Source organism: Lacerta agilis, chromosome 14 (genome assembly GCF_009819535.1).
Source record: "Lacerta agilis isolate rLacAgi1 chromosome 14, rLacAgi1.pri, whole genome shotgun sequence".
Lineage (NCBI taxonomy): Eukaryota > Metazoa > Chordata > Lepidosauria > Squamata > Lacertidae > Lacerta > Lacerta agilis.
Genome location: NC_046325.1, coordinates 9,560,979 through 9,582,678, shown reverse-complemented (window position 1 = coordinate 9,582,678; position 21,700 = coordinate 9,560,979). Strand labels below are relative to the sequence as shown.

Genomic DNA, 21,700 nt, shown 5'->3' with positions numbered 1-21,700 from the left:
TGTTTTGGGGTTTTTTCATGTGTGGTGGACCTGTAAAAGGGTAAAAGTATTGAGAAATAATCCATAATGAATCGAAAAAGTGTTTAAAAGTACTTAAAAAAAAAAACAGAATCCTTTTCGTTGGGGATAATTCAAACGGAAATTCCCAGGTGTCAAAAAAGGTTATTTATGTATGCCACTACTGCGGCCTGTATTTTGTTAGCCCAAAAATGGAAAACGAGCTAAAGAAGAATGGCAACTTAAGCTGATGGAATATGCGCAGCTTGCGGATTTAACATATAGAATAAGAGAACAAGAAGAACATACGTCTAAAGAAGATTAGAAAATGTTTCTTGAATATATGGGGGGGGTGGAATTGTGCACACTTGAAAACGTAGTTAGAAGAAGAATTCAACAGTGTAAGTTTGGATGGATGATAATGGAATACTGAATGGTTTAGTTTATGTAAAATATGCAGGGACTTATGGTATGCAAAATGAACCCCATGGAAAGAGAAGAAGGGAAGTCAATGGTGATATAAGGATGTTTAAATGAGTATTCAAAACTGTAAAACAGAAAATTTTGTGTGTGAGAGAGAGAGAGAGAAAGGGGCAAAATATTGGGAACCTGATTCTTTAGATGCCCTGTCAGGGCACCTGCCCATAGGGAATGTTTTGATTTGGATTTCCTTGCTCGGTCGTGGATAAACCTTGGGTGCTGTAAGAACACAAGCAGAGCCCCGTTGGGGTCAGGCCCGTGGCCCACCTACTCCAGCATCCTGTTCTCACAGCGGCCGACCCGATGCCTCTGGGAAGACTGCAAGTTGGTTGGAAGAGCGACAGCACTCAGTCTGCCCTCCTGCGATTCCCAAAAACTGGCCTCCAAATAAATCCCTTATGTTTGTTGCCCTTTTGGTCCCTGCCTTCCGCGGTTCTCAGGGAGGTGAGATCGCAAGCCATGTTCCCTACATGGACAGGCGCAAAAGTGTTTTTGGCAGCCCCATGGAGGTGAGACGGGGCCTAATCCAGGGGTGTGAGCCTGCATGTATTTCTCTGGCCTTGCTCAGTTGGTTTTTCGCTTCTCGTCCCCAATTCTATGCACCAAAATAGTTATTTGCCCTGTGACCTCTGGGTATAGAGCGGTATATAAATTTAATAAATAAAAGCAAATAAAATAAAAAGAGGCCTCTATAGACACGGAGGACCAAAACAACTCTGAAGTTCCCTGCATACATCCTTACTCTTCTTATCTTTCCAGGCTCTGGTTCCCATCACAGTGGACGTAGAGGTCCCCTTTGACCTCCATCGCTACATCATTGGGCAGAAGGGGGCCGGCATTCGCAAGATGATGGAGGAGTACGAGGTAGGAACACGTGGTCCCCCTTCCATTCCTGTGTGTGGCCTCAGCATTGGCTTTGGTGTACCTTTTCCTTTAAATGCTGTGCGTGTTCTGGGTTCGCTGTGGATGGTGTATGAAGCTTCAGCGGTCTGCAACCAGATTGGCTAGGGGGCCAAATCATAGACTCACAGAATCGTAGAGTGGGAAGGGACCCCAAGGGTCATCCAGCCCAACCCCTGCAATGCAGGAATCTCAACAAAAGCATCCAAGACGGTGGCCATCCATTCTCTGCTTAAAAACCTCCAAGGAAGGAGAGTGCACCACTTCCTGAGGGAGTCTGTTCCCAGTCAGACAGCTCTTACTGTCAGAAAGTTCTTCCTGATATTGAGCTGGAATCTCCTTCCTTGAAGCCCTAGCCTCCGGAGCAGGAGAAAACAAGCTTGCTCTGCCTGCCATGTGACAGCCCTGGGCTTCCTTGTGCCAGACCAGGTTCCCACGATAGCAGCACATCTACGTTAACCCCGCCACAGCTAAGGAAGTATGAGAACAGGAGGGGAAGGGATGAAGACCCAAGCGCACTGCTAAATTTGTTTGTGTCTGTCACCAGTCCTGTTGCTTTCAGAGAGGGCACTGCCACAAGGGGGCACTGCAAACAAACATATGTAAAGGTAAAGGGACCCTTGACCGTTAGGTCCAGTCGCGAGCGACTCTGGGGTTGCGGCGCTCATCTCGTTTTACTGGCTGAGGGAGCCAGCATACAGCTTCTGGGTCATGTGGCCACCATGACTAAGCCGCTTCTGGCGAACCAGAGCAGCGCACGGAAACGCCTTTTATGTAGAAATTTCCCTTTTGGGGGAAATTTTGGTTGGGCCCAATTCACAGCAAACGGCTTTTCCAAGGTACATAGTTTGCTGAGCACTTATTTGGGTTATTTAAGAGCTTTTTAATAAAAAATAATAATAAGTTGGCTCCATAAAAAAGGTAAAGGACCCCTGACGGTTAAGTCCAGTTGCAGACAATTATGGGGTTGCGGCGCTCATCTCACTTTACAGGCCAGGTCATGTGGCCAGCATGACTACCCCAATTCTGGCACAACGGAACACCGAAACCAGAGCAGCGCACGGAAACGCTGTTTACCTTCCCGTCGGAGCGGTACCTATTTATCTACTTGCAGTTTTGGGCATGCTTTTGAACTGCTAGGTTGGCAGGAGCTGGGACTGAGCAACAGGAGCTCACCCTGTCATGGGGATTCGAACCACCGACCTTCTGATTGGCAAGCCCAAGAGGCTCAGTGGTTTAGACCACAGCGCCACCCTTTGGCTCATTAATCATCTGTAATTTAACCAAGATACCCAACACTAGAAAGTTAAACCTAAGTGCCTCTTTTTTTGAGAGACCCCTCACTGTACCCCTGAGGTTTGGCCAGCATTGAACCAGGACTGAACTTTTAGTGTGGCAGACCCTGCTTTGGGGCACATGCCAAAGAGATGTTTGACAGGGCTCCTCTCTGCCTCCTTTAGGGCACCTTTTCAAAACTGCTGTCCAGACAGACCTTTGGGACGTGAACTTTAAAAAAAAAAAACACCACAAAACCAACCTGTTCATGGTGTTGTTTGTTGTTGTTGTTGTTTTATGTTGTCTTCCACCTTGCTGCATTTTCTATGCAATTTAAGTAAATGATATTTTAAAGAAAAAAACTGGATGGGCAGTTAAGCTAGATCAGGAAACTAGAACTGTAGGAACTGTGTGTTTGTAAAGGCTGTTTGTTCTGAAGATTTGCTCCGTAATTATAGGTGTGTTTAGCTGCCTGTTTTAGTCTGGGTGGGTTCCAAGGCATGCATATATTTATATATATATATCATTCACTCATGTTTGGTGTAATTGTACTTGAGAAATAATGCGAAGGGAGAGGCCTGCTGCTTTCTCCATTGGCAGCAGCAGAAAGTAGTTTGTAGGAAAGGACTCTGTGGAGCACCTGAGTGAGGGAGGGACTTTCAGAACCACTCTGAGAACAGGCCTTTGCAAAGGATCCTGGGAACATTGCATCTAACTTGGAACACTTCGAAAGCCTAATGGGAGCCTTTGAGATGCGCTGTTCGTCCCAGAGCAGGGAACATTTTATTTGCAGATTAGCAATTGATTTAAATGTTCTGTATACACAGTTTTAAGTGTTATTGTTTGGGACGGGTTATAAATTTATCTGAAGGAAAGGTAGGAAATGACACTAGACCGTAGGCCCCTGCCTGACAGGTTTGCAGCCTGCACTGCCTTTCTTTTAAAGACAGCAACACTTCTCCCCTTCATCAGGTGAACATCTCGGTGCCCCAGCCAGAGCAGCAGTCGGACGTCATCAAGATCACGGGCTTGGTCCCCAATGTGGAGCGGGCCAGGGCCGGCCTCTTGGAGAGGGTCAAGGAGCTGCAGGCAGAGCAGGAAGACCGGGTAAACTGCCAGAGCCCAACGCCTCAAGACATAAACACACCCAACCCACTGGTTTCCCAGCTGCACCGCTTCCACCCGGCATGGAATACTGCAGGATGGGTTCCTGAGGCCAACCAGTAACTCCCGGCTTCCCTCCTCCTTCTCCTCCCCAGGCGTTGCGTGGCTTCAAGCTGACGGTGAGCGTGGAACCCAAATACCACCCAAAGATCATTGGCAAAAAAGGGGCGGTCATTTCCCAGATCCGGAAGGACCATGACGTCACCATCCAGTTCCCGGATAAGGGGGATGAGAATCAGGTGAGTCTCTCTCCTTTTGCTGTGTGGCTGGCCCCCTCTACCCAGGGGGATTATGGGTCGGGAGAGTGGCTCCATAATGCTCCACCATAGTGAAAAGGCACAGATGTTCATAAAACTTGTCTATGCTCGCTTATAAGTACAGTTGCAATTGGTTTTGGTTGTTTTTAATTTTATTTCTATTTATTAAATTTATTTACCGCCCTATACCCGTAGATCGGGGCAGTTCACAACCTACAATCACAATATGAAAAACACAAAACACGTAATAAAAATGAAAACAAAGGTGACACAATAAGCCCTCCTTCCACAATACATTTAAAAGGAACATTTTGAAAATTAATGCTTTGTATGTCCTTTAACCTTTATGGTACAGTGGTACCTCAGTTTTTCGAACGTAACCCATTCCGGAAGACTGTTCGACTTCCGAAACGTTCGACAACCGAGGCACAAAGGGCGGTCGACAGAGTCTATGGAGAAATTGAAAAACATGCAGTGGAAGCCATTCGACTTCCGAGGCGCATTTGAAAACGGAAGCAATTACTTCCGGGTTTTCGGCATTTGAAAAATGAAACATTTGGCTTCCGAGATGCTGGAAATCCGAGGTACCACTGTATAATACATTTTTATCTTTCTCTTTTCAAATGTAAGTTGCTTGGAGACCTCCGGAAGTAACAAGCGGCCAAGAAGTTTGAAATGAATAGTAGCCTCACCTAGAATCAGATACCCATGTTCCTAACTTTGCATAAAACCCATTTGGTCAAAGTGATGCCCATTTGTGGGGTTCCCTCCCGTCCCCCTCAATCTGTAGTGGCGAGGGAATGAGGCTTCTCTAAACGTCCCGCTGACTTTTTGTCTCCGCCTCTCTCCTTCCCCCGCCCGGGTCCAGGACCTCATCACGATCACCGGCTACGAGAAGAACGCCGAGGGGGCCCGGGACGCCATCTTGAAAATTGTGGCTGACCTTGAGGAGATGGTCAGCGAAGATGTCCGCTTGGATCACCGGGTTCACGCCCGTATCATTGGCGGGAGGGGCAAAGCCATCCGCAAGCTGATGGAGGAGTTTCGGGTAATGGGGGGGGAGGGTATCCAGTGGCTGTTCTCTCTCTGTTTGAGGGGCGGAAGCTGCCTGACCCTGCTGCAGTCTGCCCCACCAACAATGGCGGGCAAGCAAAATCGTGACAGCCAGGCTGTCTTTGGACTGTGCAATCTTGTGACCTCGTCTTTCTCGCCCCGGCAGGTCGACATCCGCTTCCCTCAGCCGGGTTCCAGTGACCCTGACAGAGTCACGGTCACAGGGCTGCCCGAAAATGTGGACGACGCTATAGACCACATGCTCAACTTGGAAGAGGAATATGTGAGGAGGAGGGAGATGGCTGGGAGGGGGTGCTCAAGCAGATTGATGGATGGGGGGAGCTTCCTTCTAGCTATATATACACATCCGAGAGACAGCATGGGCAAGATTCTTGCCATATCACGGGTGCATGGGCCAAATTGGACTGGTGGCCAGGGCTGCCCACCTGTCAGGTCACCTTGATGTCACGATGATGTCAGGTGGTTGGCAGAGCTGATGTTGCTTAATCGGAAAATAATCGCTGTTGACATTTATTAATAGTTGGAAACCTCTTATGGGCTTTCTGCGCAAATGAACTTGTGGTATCAGGGTAAAGACTTGGGGCGGGTGGGAAGCTGAAGGTTGGTTTAGGGAAAGTAGGAGAGTTGAATGTTACTAGGAAGTAAGAATTTTACGCAAGTTTTTAAAGCTGATAGAGAATCTAATTTTTCCCCCTTTTTCCTTTATTTTCTTTTAATTTTCCTGTTTAAGAAATGCTTGATATTTGATGTTTCTATACCATTTTTTCTTTGTTCTTTCAAGCTCTAATAAAAATTCAAGGAAAATAATGATAAATAAATAAAACAATGTTGTCAGTTGACTGGGCACTTTAAAGTCCCAGCAGGACTTACAAGAAAGAGGGCCCTGCGAGGTGCTTTGAAGTGCCTGAGGCTTTGCCTTGCATGTGCAAAATCGGCACAAGTAGTGTGTGGGTTTAGTTGGTGGTTTGAGGGGTTGAGGGCAGCTACTGCTCCTTATTCCAGTTTTTTTAATCTGTCTTGCATCCCGAGAGGCCCTCGAGTTGACCATGAGACTCTGCTAGCACCCTCCAATTTTAACAGGGGGCTTCTCCTTACAGATGATGGACGTGGTGGAGACCGAAGCCATGGCTGCGTATATGAAGCCTCCGTCCCGCTTGGAAGAGGAGCCCCGGGGCCCGGCCAAGGGCTTTGTGGTGCGCGATGCCCCCTGGAACGCGTCTGGGAACAAGGTATGTCTGCCTTAGAAGCTGCCCACTTTGGCCAATATTAAGAAACAGTGCATGTGAAGAAGGGGCCAGGAAAGCCAGGACCCTGCTTAGTCTAAAATCTCCAATCTGTTCAGTCTTTCACTCGAGACCCATGAGGCCTAGTGCCTTGGGTTCCTTTTAAAAGCGGAACCAGCTTGCTCAAAAGGCAGAGGGTCTTTGCGGTATGCGCTACCCATTTAGAACAGAAAATACATCTTCTCCCTCTCCCCTTTCAGGCCCCAGATGTGAGCAGCGCCGAAGAGTTTCCCGTCTTCGGCACCGGCGTGGTCCCCAAGCAGACGTCGGTCTGGGGCCCCAAGAAGTTCTGAGGCGGTGACAATCCACTGCCAGCCAAGCACGGCTCCCGCCCTTGGGCATTGTGGCGGCTTTCTCGCGCCATCGACTCCTCTTGCTGTCGGGATGTGGCAGATTCTTCCTCCTCCGCCTGCACTCTCTCTTTCCATGACTCTGTGCAATCCATTAACCGATCAAAAGCCATAGCCAGCCCACTTCCCCCGCCGCCCCCCTTTTCCTTCTCCTTGTCGAGCCAAAGCAGGCCAGGTTGTAAGCACACAAGTGGAAACGAGCCTCGTGTGGCTAACTCGTTTCTCTCTCTCTCTCTCTTCTCTCTCTCTCTCTCTCTCTCTCTCTCTCTCTCCATGCCAAATTTCAGGGCATTAGTCTCTCCTGGCCAAATTTGGCTGTAACACCCCTACTTCCCCCTCCCGGCTGAAAAAGGAGGAGGCAAGGACCCCCTTTCTCCCTGTCTCCGACTGTCCTCCCAGGTGTAGGATACTCGTACGGTCCACACACCTGAACCAAGGGGAAGGGCCAAATGTTTTAGGGGGACTCAAAGGACAGGCAGATTTCTCACACTGCCAACCCTAACATTATCACATCTCCCTTCCCCCTAGCCAGCCAGCCTGCCTGTTAATTGCTTCTCCTCCAAGCTTGCAAATAGCCCCTCTCCCGGGCGACAAACCGTTAAGATCTGAGCTGCACCATAGAGACAGGTTTGCGGGAATCGCTGCGTGGATCTGTGCATGAATGTGTGGACCTCTGGAAGGAGACTTCCGGCTCCTGTGACCAGAAGGAACTCTTTAGAAGCAGGGAGCACTTAGAAACTTTGGCACTCGGCAGTTCTGTCTCCTCTCCAACCCCCACTTTCCCCACCCAATCTTTCTCATCTCATGGCACAGTGTGGACTAGCCTTGCCAACCTGGCTCCCTCCAGATGTTCTGGAAAGCAGCTCTGACCTAGGGGGAGCTGCTGGCCGAAACATTGGGGAAAAGGAGCGCCACCCGCGGTTGGCAAAAGCTGGTGTCGAGTTATTGTGACTTGCTCCATTTCTTCTCTTTCCATTTTCAACCTCCCTCCCTCTCTGTGCTTTTCCTCTTTCCCCTCCCTCGTGTCTTCCTCAAGATGCACTGCTTTGAAACATTAGGGGAAAAATATGCAACATTGAACAAAAAAGTTTAAGAGCCAAGCTCTTTCTCTTTCTCTTTCTCTAATCTTCTCTCCTCTTCTCTCTCTTCTCTTCTCTCTCTCTCTCTCTCTCTCTCTCATTCAGTTTCTAGTCCACATCCAATTTCTCCAGATTTTTAAACTGTGACTTCTGGACTGTGTGTGTCTGCGTGAGTGATGTGTGTGTGTGTGTGTGTGTGTGTGTGTGTGTGGAGATGCGAGTGGGCTTAGTGGCTCCACCGACCCAACTAACCCCCGTCCCCTCTTTTTTTTTTTTTTTGCTGTGTCAACATGACAAGGCAAAAAAATAAGAGAAAAGCTAGAGTGGAGCAACATAACCAAGTTTTGTTTTGTTTCTTTTTGAAGGCAGGGTTTGTGGGGAGAAATAAAGAGAATTTAACAAAAATAAAAACGGCAGAGAACACTATTGGCCTTAAAAGAAAAGAAAAAAAAACAAAAGAGAGTAAAAGGGGGGGGGGAAGGAACTTAATGTTTAAGGAAATATGCAAACTCTGTAGGTCACATGACGGTGACTGTGGACTTTTCTAATTGCAAATAAAAATGGAGCGAAAAACTGAGCGGCAATTTCGGCGTGAGAAAGTTGTATGATTGGCGGCCCCGGGGTGGATGCAGGTCCCAAAGGATGGGCAAAAGGAACATCTGGATGAGTTTTTAGAGGAGGCTGAGAACTCAACCAATTGCAGCAAATCTTTCTGTTCAGTGTTGCTGGCGAAGAGGAGAGAACACTGGAGGCCTGAGAACGTTGGCTATGAGATGAGCCCTAACTTGATGATATGCTTTTCCCTTGGTACGGACTGGACTTCTCCAAACCACCATGTGAGCTTCACAACCCTTTGACAGCAAACCACAAAGCCCTAGCTCATAACAAACTTCCAAGAGCCCACACCTGTATGTGGTTTGTGGGATGGCACCAACCTGAGCTGGGGGGGGGGGGCAGAGAATCTCTGTTAATCTAATGTACAAATCCTTGCTTTGCTTGCGAGTTCTAGTAATTGGAGGAGACTACCCATTTGCATGCCTATAGTGAATATAGGCACTAGCCAATGCCATTAGCTGCCATCACTGCCCTCGCTCCCTTTATAACTTTCACTTGCTCCGAAGGACAGAACGCAAATAGTTTTGCAGTCCAGGCTTTTCAGTTACAGATGCCCATTCTTTGCCCTTTAACTACCGGTAGGTGAGATCATCACATCTCACTGGCTTTCAGTTTCCCATCCTTTTGAGATGTGGGAGGGAGGGGATCTGCACTGCACTTCGTTTCCTAAGTCAGGTGTGTATGGGAACCATGTTGGCCTGCGGAAGTGGACAAAGCAGAGCCTTATGCAATATCCACACTGTTTTTAACTTCTCCCCAGATCTACTGTTTTAGGAAATACAAGCCAGCCCTGCTGAAGAAATACCTTTTCAGCTTATTGCTGACCTTTCAGTTCAACTTCCAATTGTCTCACCCAAGCGTCTTTGTTGGGCTACAGAACCATTGCAGGCATTCTACATACCTCCATATATATATACCGGTAGGTCGCAATTACAGGATCAGTAAAACTGGAGCCTTTCAGATCCATAATTGTTTTCTTCTTCTTCTCCAAATAATTACTATGAAATTGGAGATCTCCGTCTCACTGCTACCACCACCACCAGTTATTTGGATCTGTGCGTTTACAGTCGTAAGGGACCCTCCGCTGTACAACTCGGAATGCCAGCAAGAAACACGATACATGAATTGAGCTGATGGCTTAGCAAAGCTTTATCTGCAGACATTCAAACACTGCATGGTTCACTGGGCACAGGTGTCCCACAGCACATCAAAACTTCTGGCAAGTATTCTCGACAGCCGTCAGCCTTGGGCGAGGGTTCTCCCTTGAACCCTTCCTTGCCTGTCTTTTGGGTGCTTAAAATTGCCTAGAAATTGGGGAAGAAATCTCCTTTAGGCACCTGTGGCTGTGAAAACACAGCTGTGTTTAGGATAAGAAAGGAGATGAATAACGTTCTTTGTGTTCCAATTCATTGCAGCAGAGATGTGTTTGGTTGCACATTGCAGCTTTGTTTGGTTGCTGTGGCTATAACTTTAAAAAGGCATATTTATTATTTTAGCAATTTATATACCGCTTAGTCACAGCGGGGTACATAAAGCAGACAGTGAATTGATAGTGTGCTGCTAATATTATCAAGGCTAACTGGTTGATATCACCAGCCTGCACAAACTCCCAAAGAATGGCCACAGTGGCATGCTAGATTGACAGGTACCTATCAGGAACTCCTGTGCTGCTGCTGCCGCCACCATTTTTCTATGTATAAATGCTGTTTAAGATTCTAGTTTTCTTAATCCAGGATCCAGCTACTCTGGTCATGTGGTGCATGAGAGCAGAGTTGGACAGTGGCCCGGTTTGTGAGAATACGACGATGGCTTCCTGCGGACAAGCAACTTCTATTGTGAATTGCTCAAACGCCCTGAACTCTGCTGCTGCTGCTGCTGCTGCTGCTGAGCTGGGAAGAAACAAACCATATCACTTACCTCAGGGCACTTCCAGCCCCTCACTATTTGGGGTAGAATTCAGTCACATCCCAGCAAGTTCAGGTTGTATTTCATTAAGAGGTCTTGCGCAACCAGACATCTTTCCCCCACAAAGCAGACTTCATGCAACAAGAGAAGAGATGGGGAAATCTCTGGAACAGGTGGGATAACAGTCGCTTTGACAGGTTGCCTAACCTCCCTCCCCACAAGCAAATCAGGAAAAAGGCTCAATAAAAGTATTTACCTGGGAGCACACCTAGTGAGGTTTTTTTTATGAACCGTTAATTGTTCATCTCTCGACACCCCTTGGGTGGAAGCCAAAAAGAAACATTGAGTTCCACTTCTGGAACATAGGAAGCTGGATTCTTGGTCCATCTATCTCACTAACAGCAACTCCAGGGTTTTCGAGCAAGGTCTCCTCCCATCCCTGCCTGGATATTATGGGAATTGAACCTGGGAACTTTTGCATGCAAAGTAAAACCCTTCCCCAAAGGAATTCTTGGCCCAACCGGATCAAGCCACCTGCATTGTTTGGGGAGAAGCAAGCCCTGAATGCTAGCATTGGGGAAATTTTAAAGGGTTCCTAGACTGGAGGCTACACTCACAGAAACCCAAAGGCAAAAGATGCAGGCTCCAGGTGAAAAGAAGCCTTTATTGAAATACAAATGCACACAGGGACAGCCTCAAAATGAGGAGGAGGAGGCTGTAAAGAGCTACACCCAAAGTGTTTTTTTTAATCCACACGTGATTTTTACTTGCCGCTCAAAGGATCACAGCGATTGTAATAGATGCAACCCCACTGTCATCCTGAACTAACCAAAATTATTTGGCTCTTCAGCCCTCATCATAATATGTGGTTGCATATAACCATTTTCAGTGTGTGTCTGACTATTTACCTATTCAGTAAATGTCTCCCAATATCCTCTTTCATCAAGATAAATCCCAATTACCATGCCTAGCCGATTCTATTCCAAGCATACAATGGCCAACCTTAGATTCCAACAGTTATTTTTTTTTCAATGTTCTCAGTACAGAAATATACTACATACAGTACCTAAAAGCAGCTAGTTCTGTACTGCAAAAGGTAGGAATGCACAGAAACCTTAGTGGCATTTTCCATTTAAAAACTTTAACCAGGAGAAAAACTAAATTATGACCAAACCTGCCACTCCCTTTAAAGTTTAGGAACCAAGCATGCAGGGAAGAACTTAAGATAACAGATGCCAAGGGATTTGCTTAAAGCAGGCAGGCTAAGCCCATCTTTGCCATTTGTTTAGCAAAGCAGCAGCTGCGTTGGTCATATGCTGCCAGCATGGATCGCTGTCCTAAGCAAAACAGGATCCACTTCCTTGCAAAGACTAGTCAAGAGTAGCGGGCAGCGACCCTCCACTGTTCCAGCCCGATCTGGAAAGTGAACCTGCGAACTTCTGCATTCAAGGATAGATGCTCTGAGAGCTGATGGCCTTCCTCAAAAAACATTCCTTGGCCCGTACGGGGATTCGAACCCGCGACCTTGGCGTTATTAGCACCACGCTCTAAACCAACTGAGCTAACCGGCCGGCCGCTGTGCTTTGGAAAGTGGGTGGAGAATTGTGCGTGCGGTAACCCAAAGTGACAGATCAGACCTCGCATTTAGAACAAAGATGAGAAATGTTTCCAACAGACGAGGATCTTGAGTAGAGCCCAGTTCAGATCCTGCGGTCATCCACGAAACAGTCACGTTTCTTACTAGGCGGCGTAAGACACTAGGGATTTCTTTCGTTTCTTGTTACGCTCAAGTCCGTGGTTGGAGTCGGACACACGCTTCTCTGAGCGAGGTGCCCGCAAGCCACACGTGCCTCCGGGCCCCGTGCGGTGGAAGGCAGCAATGCATCGAGTAGAATATCTCTAGGGGCCTGGGGATCCAAGGATAAACGTCCAATTCCCATCAGTCCCGGGCCCCATGGTCAATGATCAGGGATGATGGGAGTTGTAGTTCAGCCAAGAGGGCCACGCAGGTTCCCCATCCCTGCTTATAAATGCTTTGCATGCGTGCGCGTTTTGTATTTCGCCCAGGCCTCGGGGAATCACCGGGAGAGCGATTGCAAAGGTAGCCAATGCGGTGCCACCAGCCGGAGCTTTCGTTAAACTGCAATTCCCATCAGCCCCAGCCAGCATGGCCAACCGCCAGTGATGATGGGAAGTGTGGTCCAAACCATCTGGAGGGCACCACGTTGGCTACCCCTGGCGGATCTCGGTTCCACCTTTCCGCCGCGGGGATTCAGGCCCCGGCATTTCCTGTCCGTCGCTCCGGAACTCCAAAGGGCATGTGCCCTATGCAAGCGCGCCTAGCAAACTTAATCCAGTTTAATTACTCACGCCCACCAATGCCCTTGAAAGCGACGCAGTTAGGTGCACACTGGGGCTGTTTGCAGCATTCAGCCCTCTTTGCATCGTCATTCGCCCCAAGGAAAGTCTTGGCATTTTGATTTAAGGGTCTGATCCTACGCCGCTAATAAGAATAATTCGGTTTATTAAGGCCCATTGGGCGCAGCATTGGGCTGACTCCGGAGCAAGTCAGTCTGTTCTCATACCCTCGTCGCTTCTGCAGAAATTAAGTTTGGCACAGTAGCTTCTATTATCGAGATGATCGCGGAAAGACAGACACCCCCCGCCTCCCCCCCCCCACCCCCCACCCCCCAAAAAAATCGCATTTCCCCTCCCGCCTGTCCTGGTTTAACCCGCCAGGTTTTCATTCATAAGTCCTTGGAGCGCTCAGGTCAGGCTGGGCTAAACAGGCCCCGCCCACCACGGCTATGCAGAAAAGGAAAAAGGAGGGGGCGCGTCAGGTGTCGCTTCCCCGATTGGTGCACCAGTGGAGCGACATCATGGGAAGTGGCTGGCCGTTGGACAACTGCGCCGGTTGGGGGCGTGGCCCATCCCTGCCGCTGCGGGTATTACCTCCCGGCAAAGCCGGCGCTGGCTTAGATGGAGAGGAGGCGGCGAAGGGCGAAGGTGTTTGGTGGGAGCGCCGCCTTTGCGCACTGGCCACGTGAGGAACCGGGGATCCCGCTTCCCATCTGACAGCAGACCCCACCCCGCATTTCCCCAGATTTCTCACCCAATGCACCCCACCCTGTCCTTAATTTTGTGGTTTCCCTGGAAGGTTGTCCCCCAACACCACCCGTGGCTTCTCTGCAGTCCTCCATCCCGGCTTCCATTAGTGGTGCAGGAGAAGTCCCGCTCCTTTCTCTCCATCCATCACCATATTCTCTTTACCCCCCACCCCAAAAAAGAACCCCCTGTGCAGCAGAATCCTCGCCAGAGACTGGATCCCAAATAGCCTGGGATCCGTTGGCCACTGATCAGCAGCTTTTTAAATATTTTCCCCTGCTAGCCTCACCAACCCAAATTATGCCCCTATTTGGACCCCTTTCAAATTCTAGCTTCACACCTCTCAAAACAGTACCTTTTCCCTCCAGCCCTTAATTTCCCAGTTCCTTGAATATCATTCCCCCCCCCCACCTGGCCCCCAACCTGGAAAAAAGGAAAATCTAAAATCGTCAGTCACCCTGCTTGCCTCCCACCCCTTCTGAACCCTTATCACCTGAAAGTTTCTGGGACCTTTTAGATTGCCCGTTTCCTCCTTGCTCAGAGCTGACCCATCCATAAATGTCTCTACTCCATCCTTCACAGCTTCTGTTTCCCTCCATTTCTCATCCCAGCACTAGTGCTGTTTTGGCCTTCTGGAGACCTATAACCAAGGTCCAGTGTTTTTGGAGGGGAGTATATCTTCCTAATCCATCCAGGTCCCTTGTCCCCCTCCCCCAACTCCTTATAACACCTGGTCTTCTTCCATAGAAAAACCTGCATCGCTTACCTTCCAATCACCCACCCCAACCGTATTTCTTTCTCCCTCGGGCTCCCCAACAATGGACTTCCTCCTCAGTGGGGTGGCAGCCTGCGGGGCTTGCCTGTTTACCAACCCGCTGGAGGTGGTGAAGACCCGCATGCAGCTGCAAGGAGAGCTCCGTGCTCCGGGGACCTACACCCGCCATTACCGAAACGTCTTCCACGCCTTCTACACCATTGGAAGGGTGGACGGCCTGTCAGCTCTGCAGCGGGGCCTCTTGCCCGCCTTGTTTTACCAGTTTGGCTTTAAACGGACTCCGCTTGGGCCTCTACGGGATCGCCGACACGGCGGGCTACATCCACGCCTCCGACGGGAGCATCAGCCTGCTGCGCACCACCGTGGCTGGGGCATTGTCCGGGGTGGTCAGCGCCACCGTGAGCAGCCCCATCTATATGGTGGGTCTCAAAGCGTGGGGAATCGGTGCAGGGATCGATGGGGAGGGGTTGCAAGCCGTTGGGTAGGTGGGTGGAATTCCGTCCTCCCAAATCCGGAATTCTGCAACCTGAGTGGCAAGAAAGTCAGATTTGTGTGCTGTGTAGAACTGGGGGGTGCATGAAACTTTGCATGTGTCTGTCCTGGTGTGCAGCGGTGTCTGCTGCCCCTTGGGGACTGGTAGGGTGCAAGGCAGGGAGACCAGCAGTAGGTGCACCACCACAACCAATGGCAAGCAGAGCCCACTGATTCTAGTTTTCTCCCCATCTGCCCCTTGCTGAATCCCACAAAAGCAACACTGAGACTCAGGAGGAAGCCAGTGGGCAAGTGCCACCCCTTGGGCTGGTTGTAAGAAATAATAGGCCAGTGGGGTTGGTGGCACAGTGCCCGATTTGCTCTAATGGACCAGCAGCCTCTGTTGCTGGTATGCCATGTATATATATATATATTTTATCACTGAGTTCCAACTTGAAGTTCTTCTGTGGTTTTCTGTCGACGCAATCATTCATAGGAAAAGTCCCAGTTTCCCTTCAAGACGTACGTCTTGATTTGTCTCACTGGTCTTAAGTCCAATTTAAGTTCATTGACAGTCTTGTCAAAAATGACTTTCCAATGACTCCCTTTTTACCCATCTGACAGCACCCACTGCTGCTAGCTGTTGGGGATTTGGCCAAGACGGGATGTGGTGCCTAGGCTGAAAAGATCCTCCTTTAACTGCTACATATTCCGCACCTAGTCCTCAGCATTTAAAACACAGAGAGGGACAAACACACAGAGCTGTTATTTTTCTCTCATTTACAACCAACTGGCCTTAAAGTCCCTGAGATCAAAACACTGTCATTATCTGTCACACAGTGTCAGATGTTGACTTTCTGGACATCTTGTCATTGCGGTCCATCCATTCCTGCATCCTCCTCCCTGCCAACACTGGCCAATAGCAAGATGCTACAGGACAGCCTGTGTGTGCGTTTGTGTACGTGTTAAGTAATGCACTCTGTTTTCCTGTACTTGGAAATTTTGGACAGCCTTGAATGTAGGCGTTTGAATGGCCTGGTTCATGGAACAATGTTCCACCCGAGAAACACTTCCCTGCCTTGGAACGGAAGTGTCGTTTCTAGTTTTCGGAGATGGCATTTCTCTGTAGGGAGGCATATCCTCATTTTTATTAATAGGCCCCTTATGTTGTGACAAGACGTTTCTTCCATTTCCACTGCAGGTGAAGACCCACATCCAGGCTCAGTCCGCTGCTGAGATCGCTGTAGGGCACCAATACCAGCACCAGGTATGTGGGGCTCACTTGGTCTTTTACATTGTCCAGAGTCAAACTGCTGGTCCATCTAGCTGAGCATTGTCTACACACTGGCTTGCAGTGGCTTTCCTGGATTGAACATGGACAATATCTCCCATGAAAATATATTATTACCCCGGCAACCCTTAGGGTTGCCCAGCATCCAGGCCTCCCCGTGGGGGTCACTACCAGGAACAGCCAACAACACCGTTGATGAAGTGTACTCAATGGCCACAGAGGATGGCCGGGTTCCAGAGAGACAAGGTGTTGTTCTCTTTTCATATCCACACACTTCAGGTAGGCATGTGAAAACGGGTGGGGAACCTGTAGCCCTCTCTTTATATGTTGCTGGACTCCCAGCTCCTATAGTTCTTGGCCATTTACTATATGGACATGGGCTGATGGGGGTTGGTGCCCAAAAATGTGAAAGGCCACAGGTTGCCCACCTGTGTATTGTTCTAGGCTGGCTGCCCCCTAATGGCAAAAAGGTGTATTGCAGGATGGGGTTGCGTTACACCTGAGTTTCCCAAACTTGGGTCTCCAGCTGGCTTTGGACAACAACGCCCATCTTCCCTAGCTAGTAGGACCAGTGGTCAGGGATGATGGGAATTGTATTCCAAAAACAGCTAGAGACCCATGTTTGAGAAACCCAGCATTACACACTCAACAACGGAATGTCTAAGCCACTTAGACTGTGTGCCCGCCATACATTTAAGGGACATTTCAAGGACATGATTTCTCCTGAGAAGTGTAGTTTACCCCCATAGAACTACAATTCCTAGCACCTTTAAACTACAGTTCCCAGGATTTTTTTCGGAGGGGGGGGAAGTCATGTATTTTAAATGGATGGCATTCCTTCTACCTTACAAGTGTAACAGAATAAGTCTCTATATTCCCATGCTGGGTATGTCTTGGCCAGTGGTGGGAGCTTCTGGGCCTCCAGATGTTAGACTCCAGTTCCCATCATACTTAACCATTGGCCATGTTGGCTGGGGCTGATGGGAGTTGGAGTCCAACAGTACGAGACCTTGTATTGCGAATCATTAAACCGGGTGCCCAATTAATTGCAGCTCCCGTCGCAATATATCACAGTATCTTCAATTGATTCCCCAATTGATTCTGGTTGGCCACTGTAAGAACAGGATGCTGGCCTGATGTAGCAAGCTCTTTATACGATCTAACTGGCTGCACGTTTCAGTCCTAACTGACCAATGACGTTTCAGGGGGACATTTGGTTCTCGTTTTCTCTCTCTTCCCATGCTCAGGGGATGCTCCATGCTCTGGCCATGATCCACAAAGAGCACGGCGTGCTAGGACTGTGGCGCGGGTCCCTCTCATCAGCACCTCGTGTCATGGTTGGCTCTTCTACACAACTTGCTACCTTCTCTACTTCCAAAGAATTCTTTAGCCGACTTGAGGTAAAGAGGGAGCAGAGATGTAGAGGTGACTGGGCTTTTGTGTGTTACCATAGCAATTGCAACAGCATCCTGGGTTTGGATTGCAATGGTGCTCCACTCTGCTCTGATGGATATAGATGCTGTTTGCTGTATAGTGCAAGATAGCAGCCCACAACTGACAGTTAGGTTGGTATGCATCTTTGGTTTATTTTGAACTCGCACTCCCTAAGTCAGGTGTGAACTACAACTCCCATCATCCCTGACCATTGACTGTTTTTTTTTCTGCTGGGGCTGATGGGAGCTGTAGTTCATCAACATTTGGAGGGGCAAAGGTTCCTCATAACTGCCCTAAGTAAGTCATGGTGACATTGCTCTTTCCCCTCGCACCTCTGAGCATTCACTTAATTGTGTTTGCATTGCGATTTGCATTACGAGTTGGGCTTGATTTGTGCCAGGAGAGCAGGTTGCAAGTGGACTCTCTATTGCGTTCAAGACGGCTGAGGCCAGGATTGTGTGTGTGCTGCTGCCCATTTTAAATATAATTAATACACTGGTTCAAATCTTATACCAAGCCCCCCCCCTACAAACTGAATACATAATGCAGACAAAAGAAATGTGCATCTGTGTGATTGCTTTGTGTAAATTTATTCTACTTTTGCCTGTTGTGGAGAAGAAAAAAATGGCTCTGATGCCAAGGAGCAGAGTAAGATGCTGAAACTCTTCCCCCCTCGTCTCCTGGAAGTTTTTCTCTGCTTTTGAGATGCCACCAGGTACTTTGCACTTGGTGCTCTGGTCCAAAGGGTGTGCATGTTTCATTTCAAAATTAAGCATGTGGTTCTCAGAATGCTCATTCTCTGCTCAGTTTAAATCCCTAAGTTTATGGGTTGCAAACCCATAAAGCATTCGGCTGATGGTTCCTGCACTATTCCTGCTTCTAGAGCTCGTGACCCCATTGGTCAGACCATTGGTCCATGTAGCTCAGCATTGTCTACACTAGGGATGGGGAAACCTATGGTCTTGGTGGGCCAGATCTTTATATCCCGCTTCCACCCATCATGTGGGCCAACTTTGATCTACTAATAATCTGGCAGCATAGAATCATATAGAGCTGGAAGTGGCCCCCGGAGGGTCATCTAGTCAAATCCACTGCAATGCAAGTATCTCAACCAAAGCATCCGTGACAGATGGCCACCTAAACTCTGCTTAAAAGATTAAAAAGGAGAGTCCACCACCTCCCAAGGGAGACCATTCCACCATTGAACAGCTCATTGTATGATGTCAAGTGACTGGCACATGGTGGACCTGCCCAGAGTTGGCCAACATGGTGGAGATAGCAGCTAAGCAGGGCTGAACTATCTGCCCATCAGCAAATGTATGGAGAGCTCAGTCCTCCGTACTGCAGGGAGGGACCAGCTACATGAGTATCCAATCATCCCACATCTCTGCCTGCCACACACCTGTCATCACATGGCAGGTTGGCACTGTTTTATGGAAATGGCCTGGTGGGCCACATCTGGCCTGGTTGCAGGGTTCCTCACCTCTGGTCTACACTGACTAGCAGTGGGTCACCAGAGTTTCACACAAGTGACTTTCTCATCCCTGGCTGTAGATGCCAGGAATTGATTCTGGGACCTCCTGCTTGCCAAGAGCTCTGCCTCTGAGCTGTGGCCCTTCCACCTGCTCCTTCTTGATCACTCACCCCATATCCTTCCCATCTCCCATTCCCAGATCTTCCCTAAGGACAGTTGGCTGCTGGCATTGAGTGCTGGAATGCTGAGCAGTGTCACTGTGGCTGTCGCCATGACACCCTTTGATGTGGCCAGCACCCGCCTCTACAATCAGCCTGTAGGACCCCGAGGTGAGGTAAGCATGGCTTGGGAGAAACATGGTGAGAAAGCATGAGCTATTGGTATGTTTTAGGGGCAGGGTGGACAAGGGCGAACATGGAGACCATGGGAAGGATCCAGGTTAAATTAGTTGCACTTATGCACCATTGAAATCAATAGGGCTTAAGTGTGTGTCATGAGTCACCTCATTTCAATGGGACCTAAGTGCAACTAACTTGGTCTGGATCCCAGCTTGCCCCCAGATCCACTATTAACTCACCCCACTCATTCTCTGTCCATCTCAGATGTCCCAGTCGATCCCCGACAGCCCTAGGGCACTACACAAACCTTGTGTTAAATTGAAATACACACACACACACACACACACACACACACATGAAGCTTTCCATAACATTTTAGAATTAATAAGATTACCAATAAGATTTAAAAACTGGATTTTGCTGAAAGCGAAAATAAATTTGCAGGCCAATCCTATGCATGTTTATTTGGAAGTAAATCCCTCCGTGGGGAAATGTGCATACAGTTTCATCTTTTAGGAAGCTGACTGTATCTCGAATCAAACCACTGATATTGTCATCGCTGATTTCCAGGGTCATTCTTAGCCCCCCACATGAAACCTGAAACCTTCTGCTTGCAAAGCAGATGTTCTACCACTGAGCTGCAACCCTTTCTAAAATAATTCACAGCCTATACAGGGATCAAATCCAGAGTTTTGGTGTCATTAGCATGGAGCGCTAACCAACTGAGCATTTCAAACATTCACTCATCAGAAACTGAAGTCCAGCCTCTCGAAAGTAGTTTGAAAGTTCTCCCCTTCTGAATTCGTAAACCAAACCCATCTGAATAAATCCCCCTTCTGATATTATAAACTACCAATATTTGCCTGTTATCTATACACAATCAATTCCTTCCATCTCCAGTAGCCTACTCTCTTTTTGCCTTTAAAAACAACCCTGGCTGTTGTCTTGATCAGTTTCCTGGCACCGAAGGTTTCTTTGCAAAGCACAAGGCTTCACCCAAAGCACAAGGCTTCACCCAAAGAATCTCAGGAACTATAGCTTACCCCTCACAGAGCTGATTCCAAGCAACTTTAACAAACCACAGTTCCCAAAATCCTTTTTTGGGTGGGGGAGAAACCCAATTGATGTTTCCTGCAATTCAGCTGTAAAGATTGGGTTTCCCTGGGCAGGGGCATCGTAGGGTGGGGGTGGTGGGGGCGGGCCGCCCCTCGTGCCGCCCCTAGGCGGGTGTGTGCGGTGCTGCTGCTCCCGGGGTGACGGAGGCAGCGGCGGCGCGTGGGGTGACAAGCGGCGGCCCCTCCCACCACTCCCACGCGCCGCCGCTCCCTCCGTCACCCTGGGAGCAGCAGCGCTGCACGGACAAGGCTCCCGAAGTGGCGGCCCGGCATCCCCGGGGGCGGGGCGTCACCGCGTGTGCGTGCGTCATGACGCACACGCAGCGATGCCCCGCCCCCGGGGATGCCGGGCCGCCGCTTCCGGAGCCTCGGTGGGCTGCAAAGAGCCCTGAAGCCGCAGCCTGGCACCCCTTTGCGCTACGGCAGCGGCTTTGGGGCTCTTTGCAGCCCGCCGAGGCCCCCAAGCCCCCGCCCGGCATACCCTGGGGGCGGGGCGGGGCCGCGCGTGCGTCATGACGCACATGCAGCGATGCCCCGCCCCCGGGGATGCCGGGCCGTCGCCGCGCGTGCGTGCGTCATAACGTCATGACGCACGCACGCGCCGCGATGCCCCGCCCCCCAGGGGTGCCTCTGGACTTCCCGCCCCGGGCAGCCAAGGGGCTAGGAACGCCCCTGCCTGGGGGAAAGTGGGAGAACACAAGCTGAAGTCTGGATTGAGACCTCAGTGAGTTTTATAAGAAAGGGGGGAAATAAAAACACAGCTTGATTTTCTTCTCTCTCTCTGCTGCAGGGCCTGATGTACAAGGGCCTTTTTGATTGCTTCTCCAAAATCATCCGTTCGGAAGGTTTCTTTGGGATCTACAAAGGCCTAGGCGCTTGCTATTTCCGTATCGGTCCTCACACCATCCTGAGCCTCCTCTTTTGGGACCGGCTGCGCCAGTACTACCGGGGCTGGACACAGCAGAAGCGATGATGTCAGCTGCGGCGGCCTTTGCCGGCTGCCTGCTTGAACTCCCCTCGCATCTGCAAGGCCAGGGTCATCTTCCTGCAATGTTTCTGACCTTGGCTCCAGGGCCACGGCGGGCATTGCAACCCATCATGCGGCAGCTGATTTTGCCCGCCTGAAATGATTGTTCTCACCAGCTGGACTTTTCTCTCTCTTGCTGGCTGCACGTTTGGGAAGATGCTTTATATATACATACATATAAATGTAAATATATATACATATATGCCCACAAAACCCTCCCCCAAATAGTAAAGCTTGCGGCCATAGCTTATCAACTGAGGAGACCTCGATTGTGTGAGGCGAGTGGATGGA

The 21,700-nt window shown here is 49.4% G+C and overlaps 2 protein-coding genes and 1 non-coding gene across 3 annotated transcripts in view; 2 read left to right on the top strand and 1 right to left on the bottom strand.

The window, feature by feature from the left end:
* Nucleotides 1-6,752, top strand: part of LOC117058030 (vigilin-like) — a 49,785-nt gene extending 43,033 nt beyond the window's left edge. The window contains 7 exon segments of the mRNA XM_033168904.1: nucleotides 1,237-1,341; nucleotides 3,625-3,759; nucleotides 3,912-4,055; nucleotides 4,942-5,121; nucleotides 5,293-5,409; nucleotides 6,245-6,376; nucleotides 6,631-6,752. Of these exon segments, the coding sequence (XP_033024795.1) occupies nucleotides 1,237-1,341; nucleotides 3,625-3,759; nucleotides 3,912-4,055; nucleotides 4,942-5,121; nucleotides 5,293-5,409; nucleotides 6,245-6,376; nucleotides 6,631-6,723 (906 nt within the window). The 3' untranslated portion in view covers nucleotides 6,724-6,752.
* A 5,122-nt stretch (nucleotides 6,753-11,874) lies between these two features.
* TRNAI-AAU lies at nucleotides 11,875-11,950 on the bottom strand. Its single transcript has one exon. It is a non-coding gene; the product is annotated as a tRNA-Ile (tRNA).
* Nucleotides 11,951-14,238: 2,288 nt separating this feature from the next.
* SLC25A35 (solute carrier family 25 member 35) lies at nucleotides 14,239-21,425 on the top strand. Its single transcript, XM_033170895.1, is given in 6 exon segments — nucleotides 14,239-14,524; nucleotides 14,526-14,678; nucleotides 15,932-15,997; nucleotides 17,269-17,421; nucleotides 19,129-19,263; nucleotides 21,173-21,425. Coding segments are annotated over 6 exon segments (912 nt in total). The 5' UTR covers nucleotides 14,239-14,302; the 3' UTR covers nucleotides 21,356-21,425.
* Nucleotides 21,426-21,700: the final 275 nt, after the last annotated feature.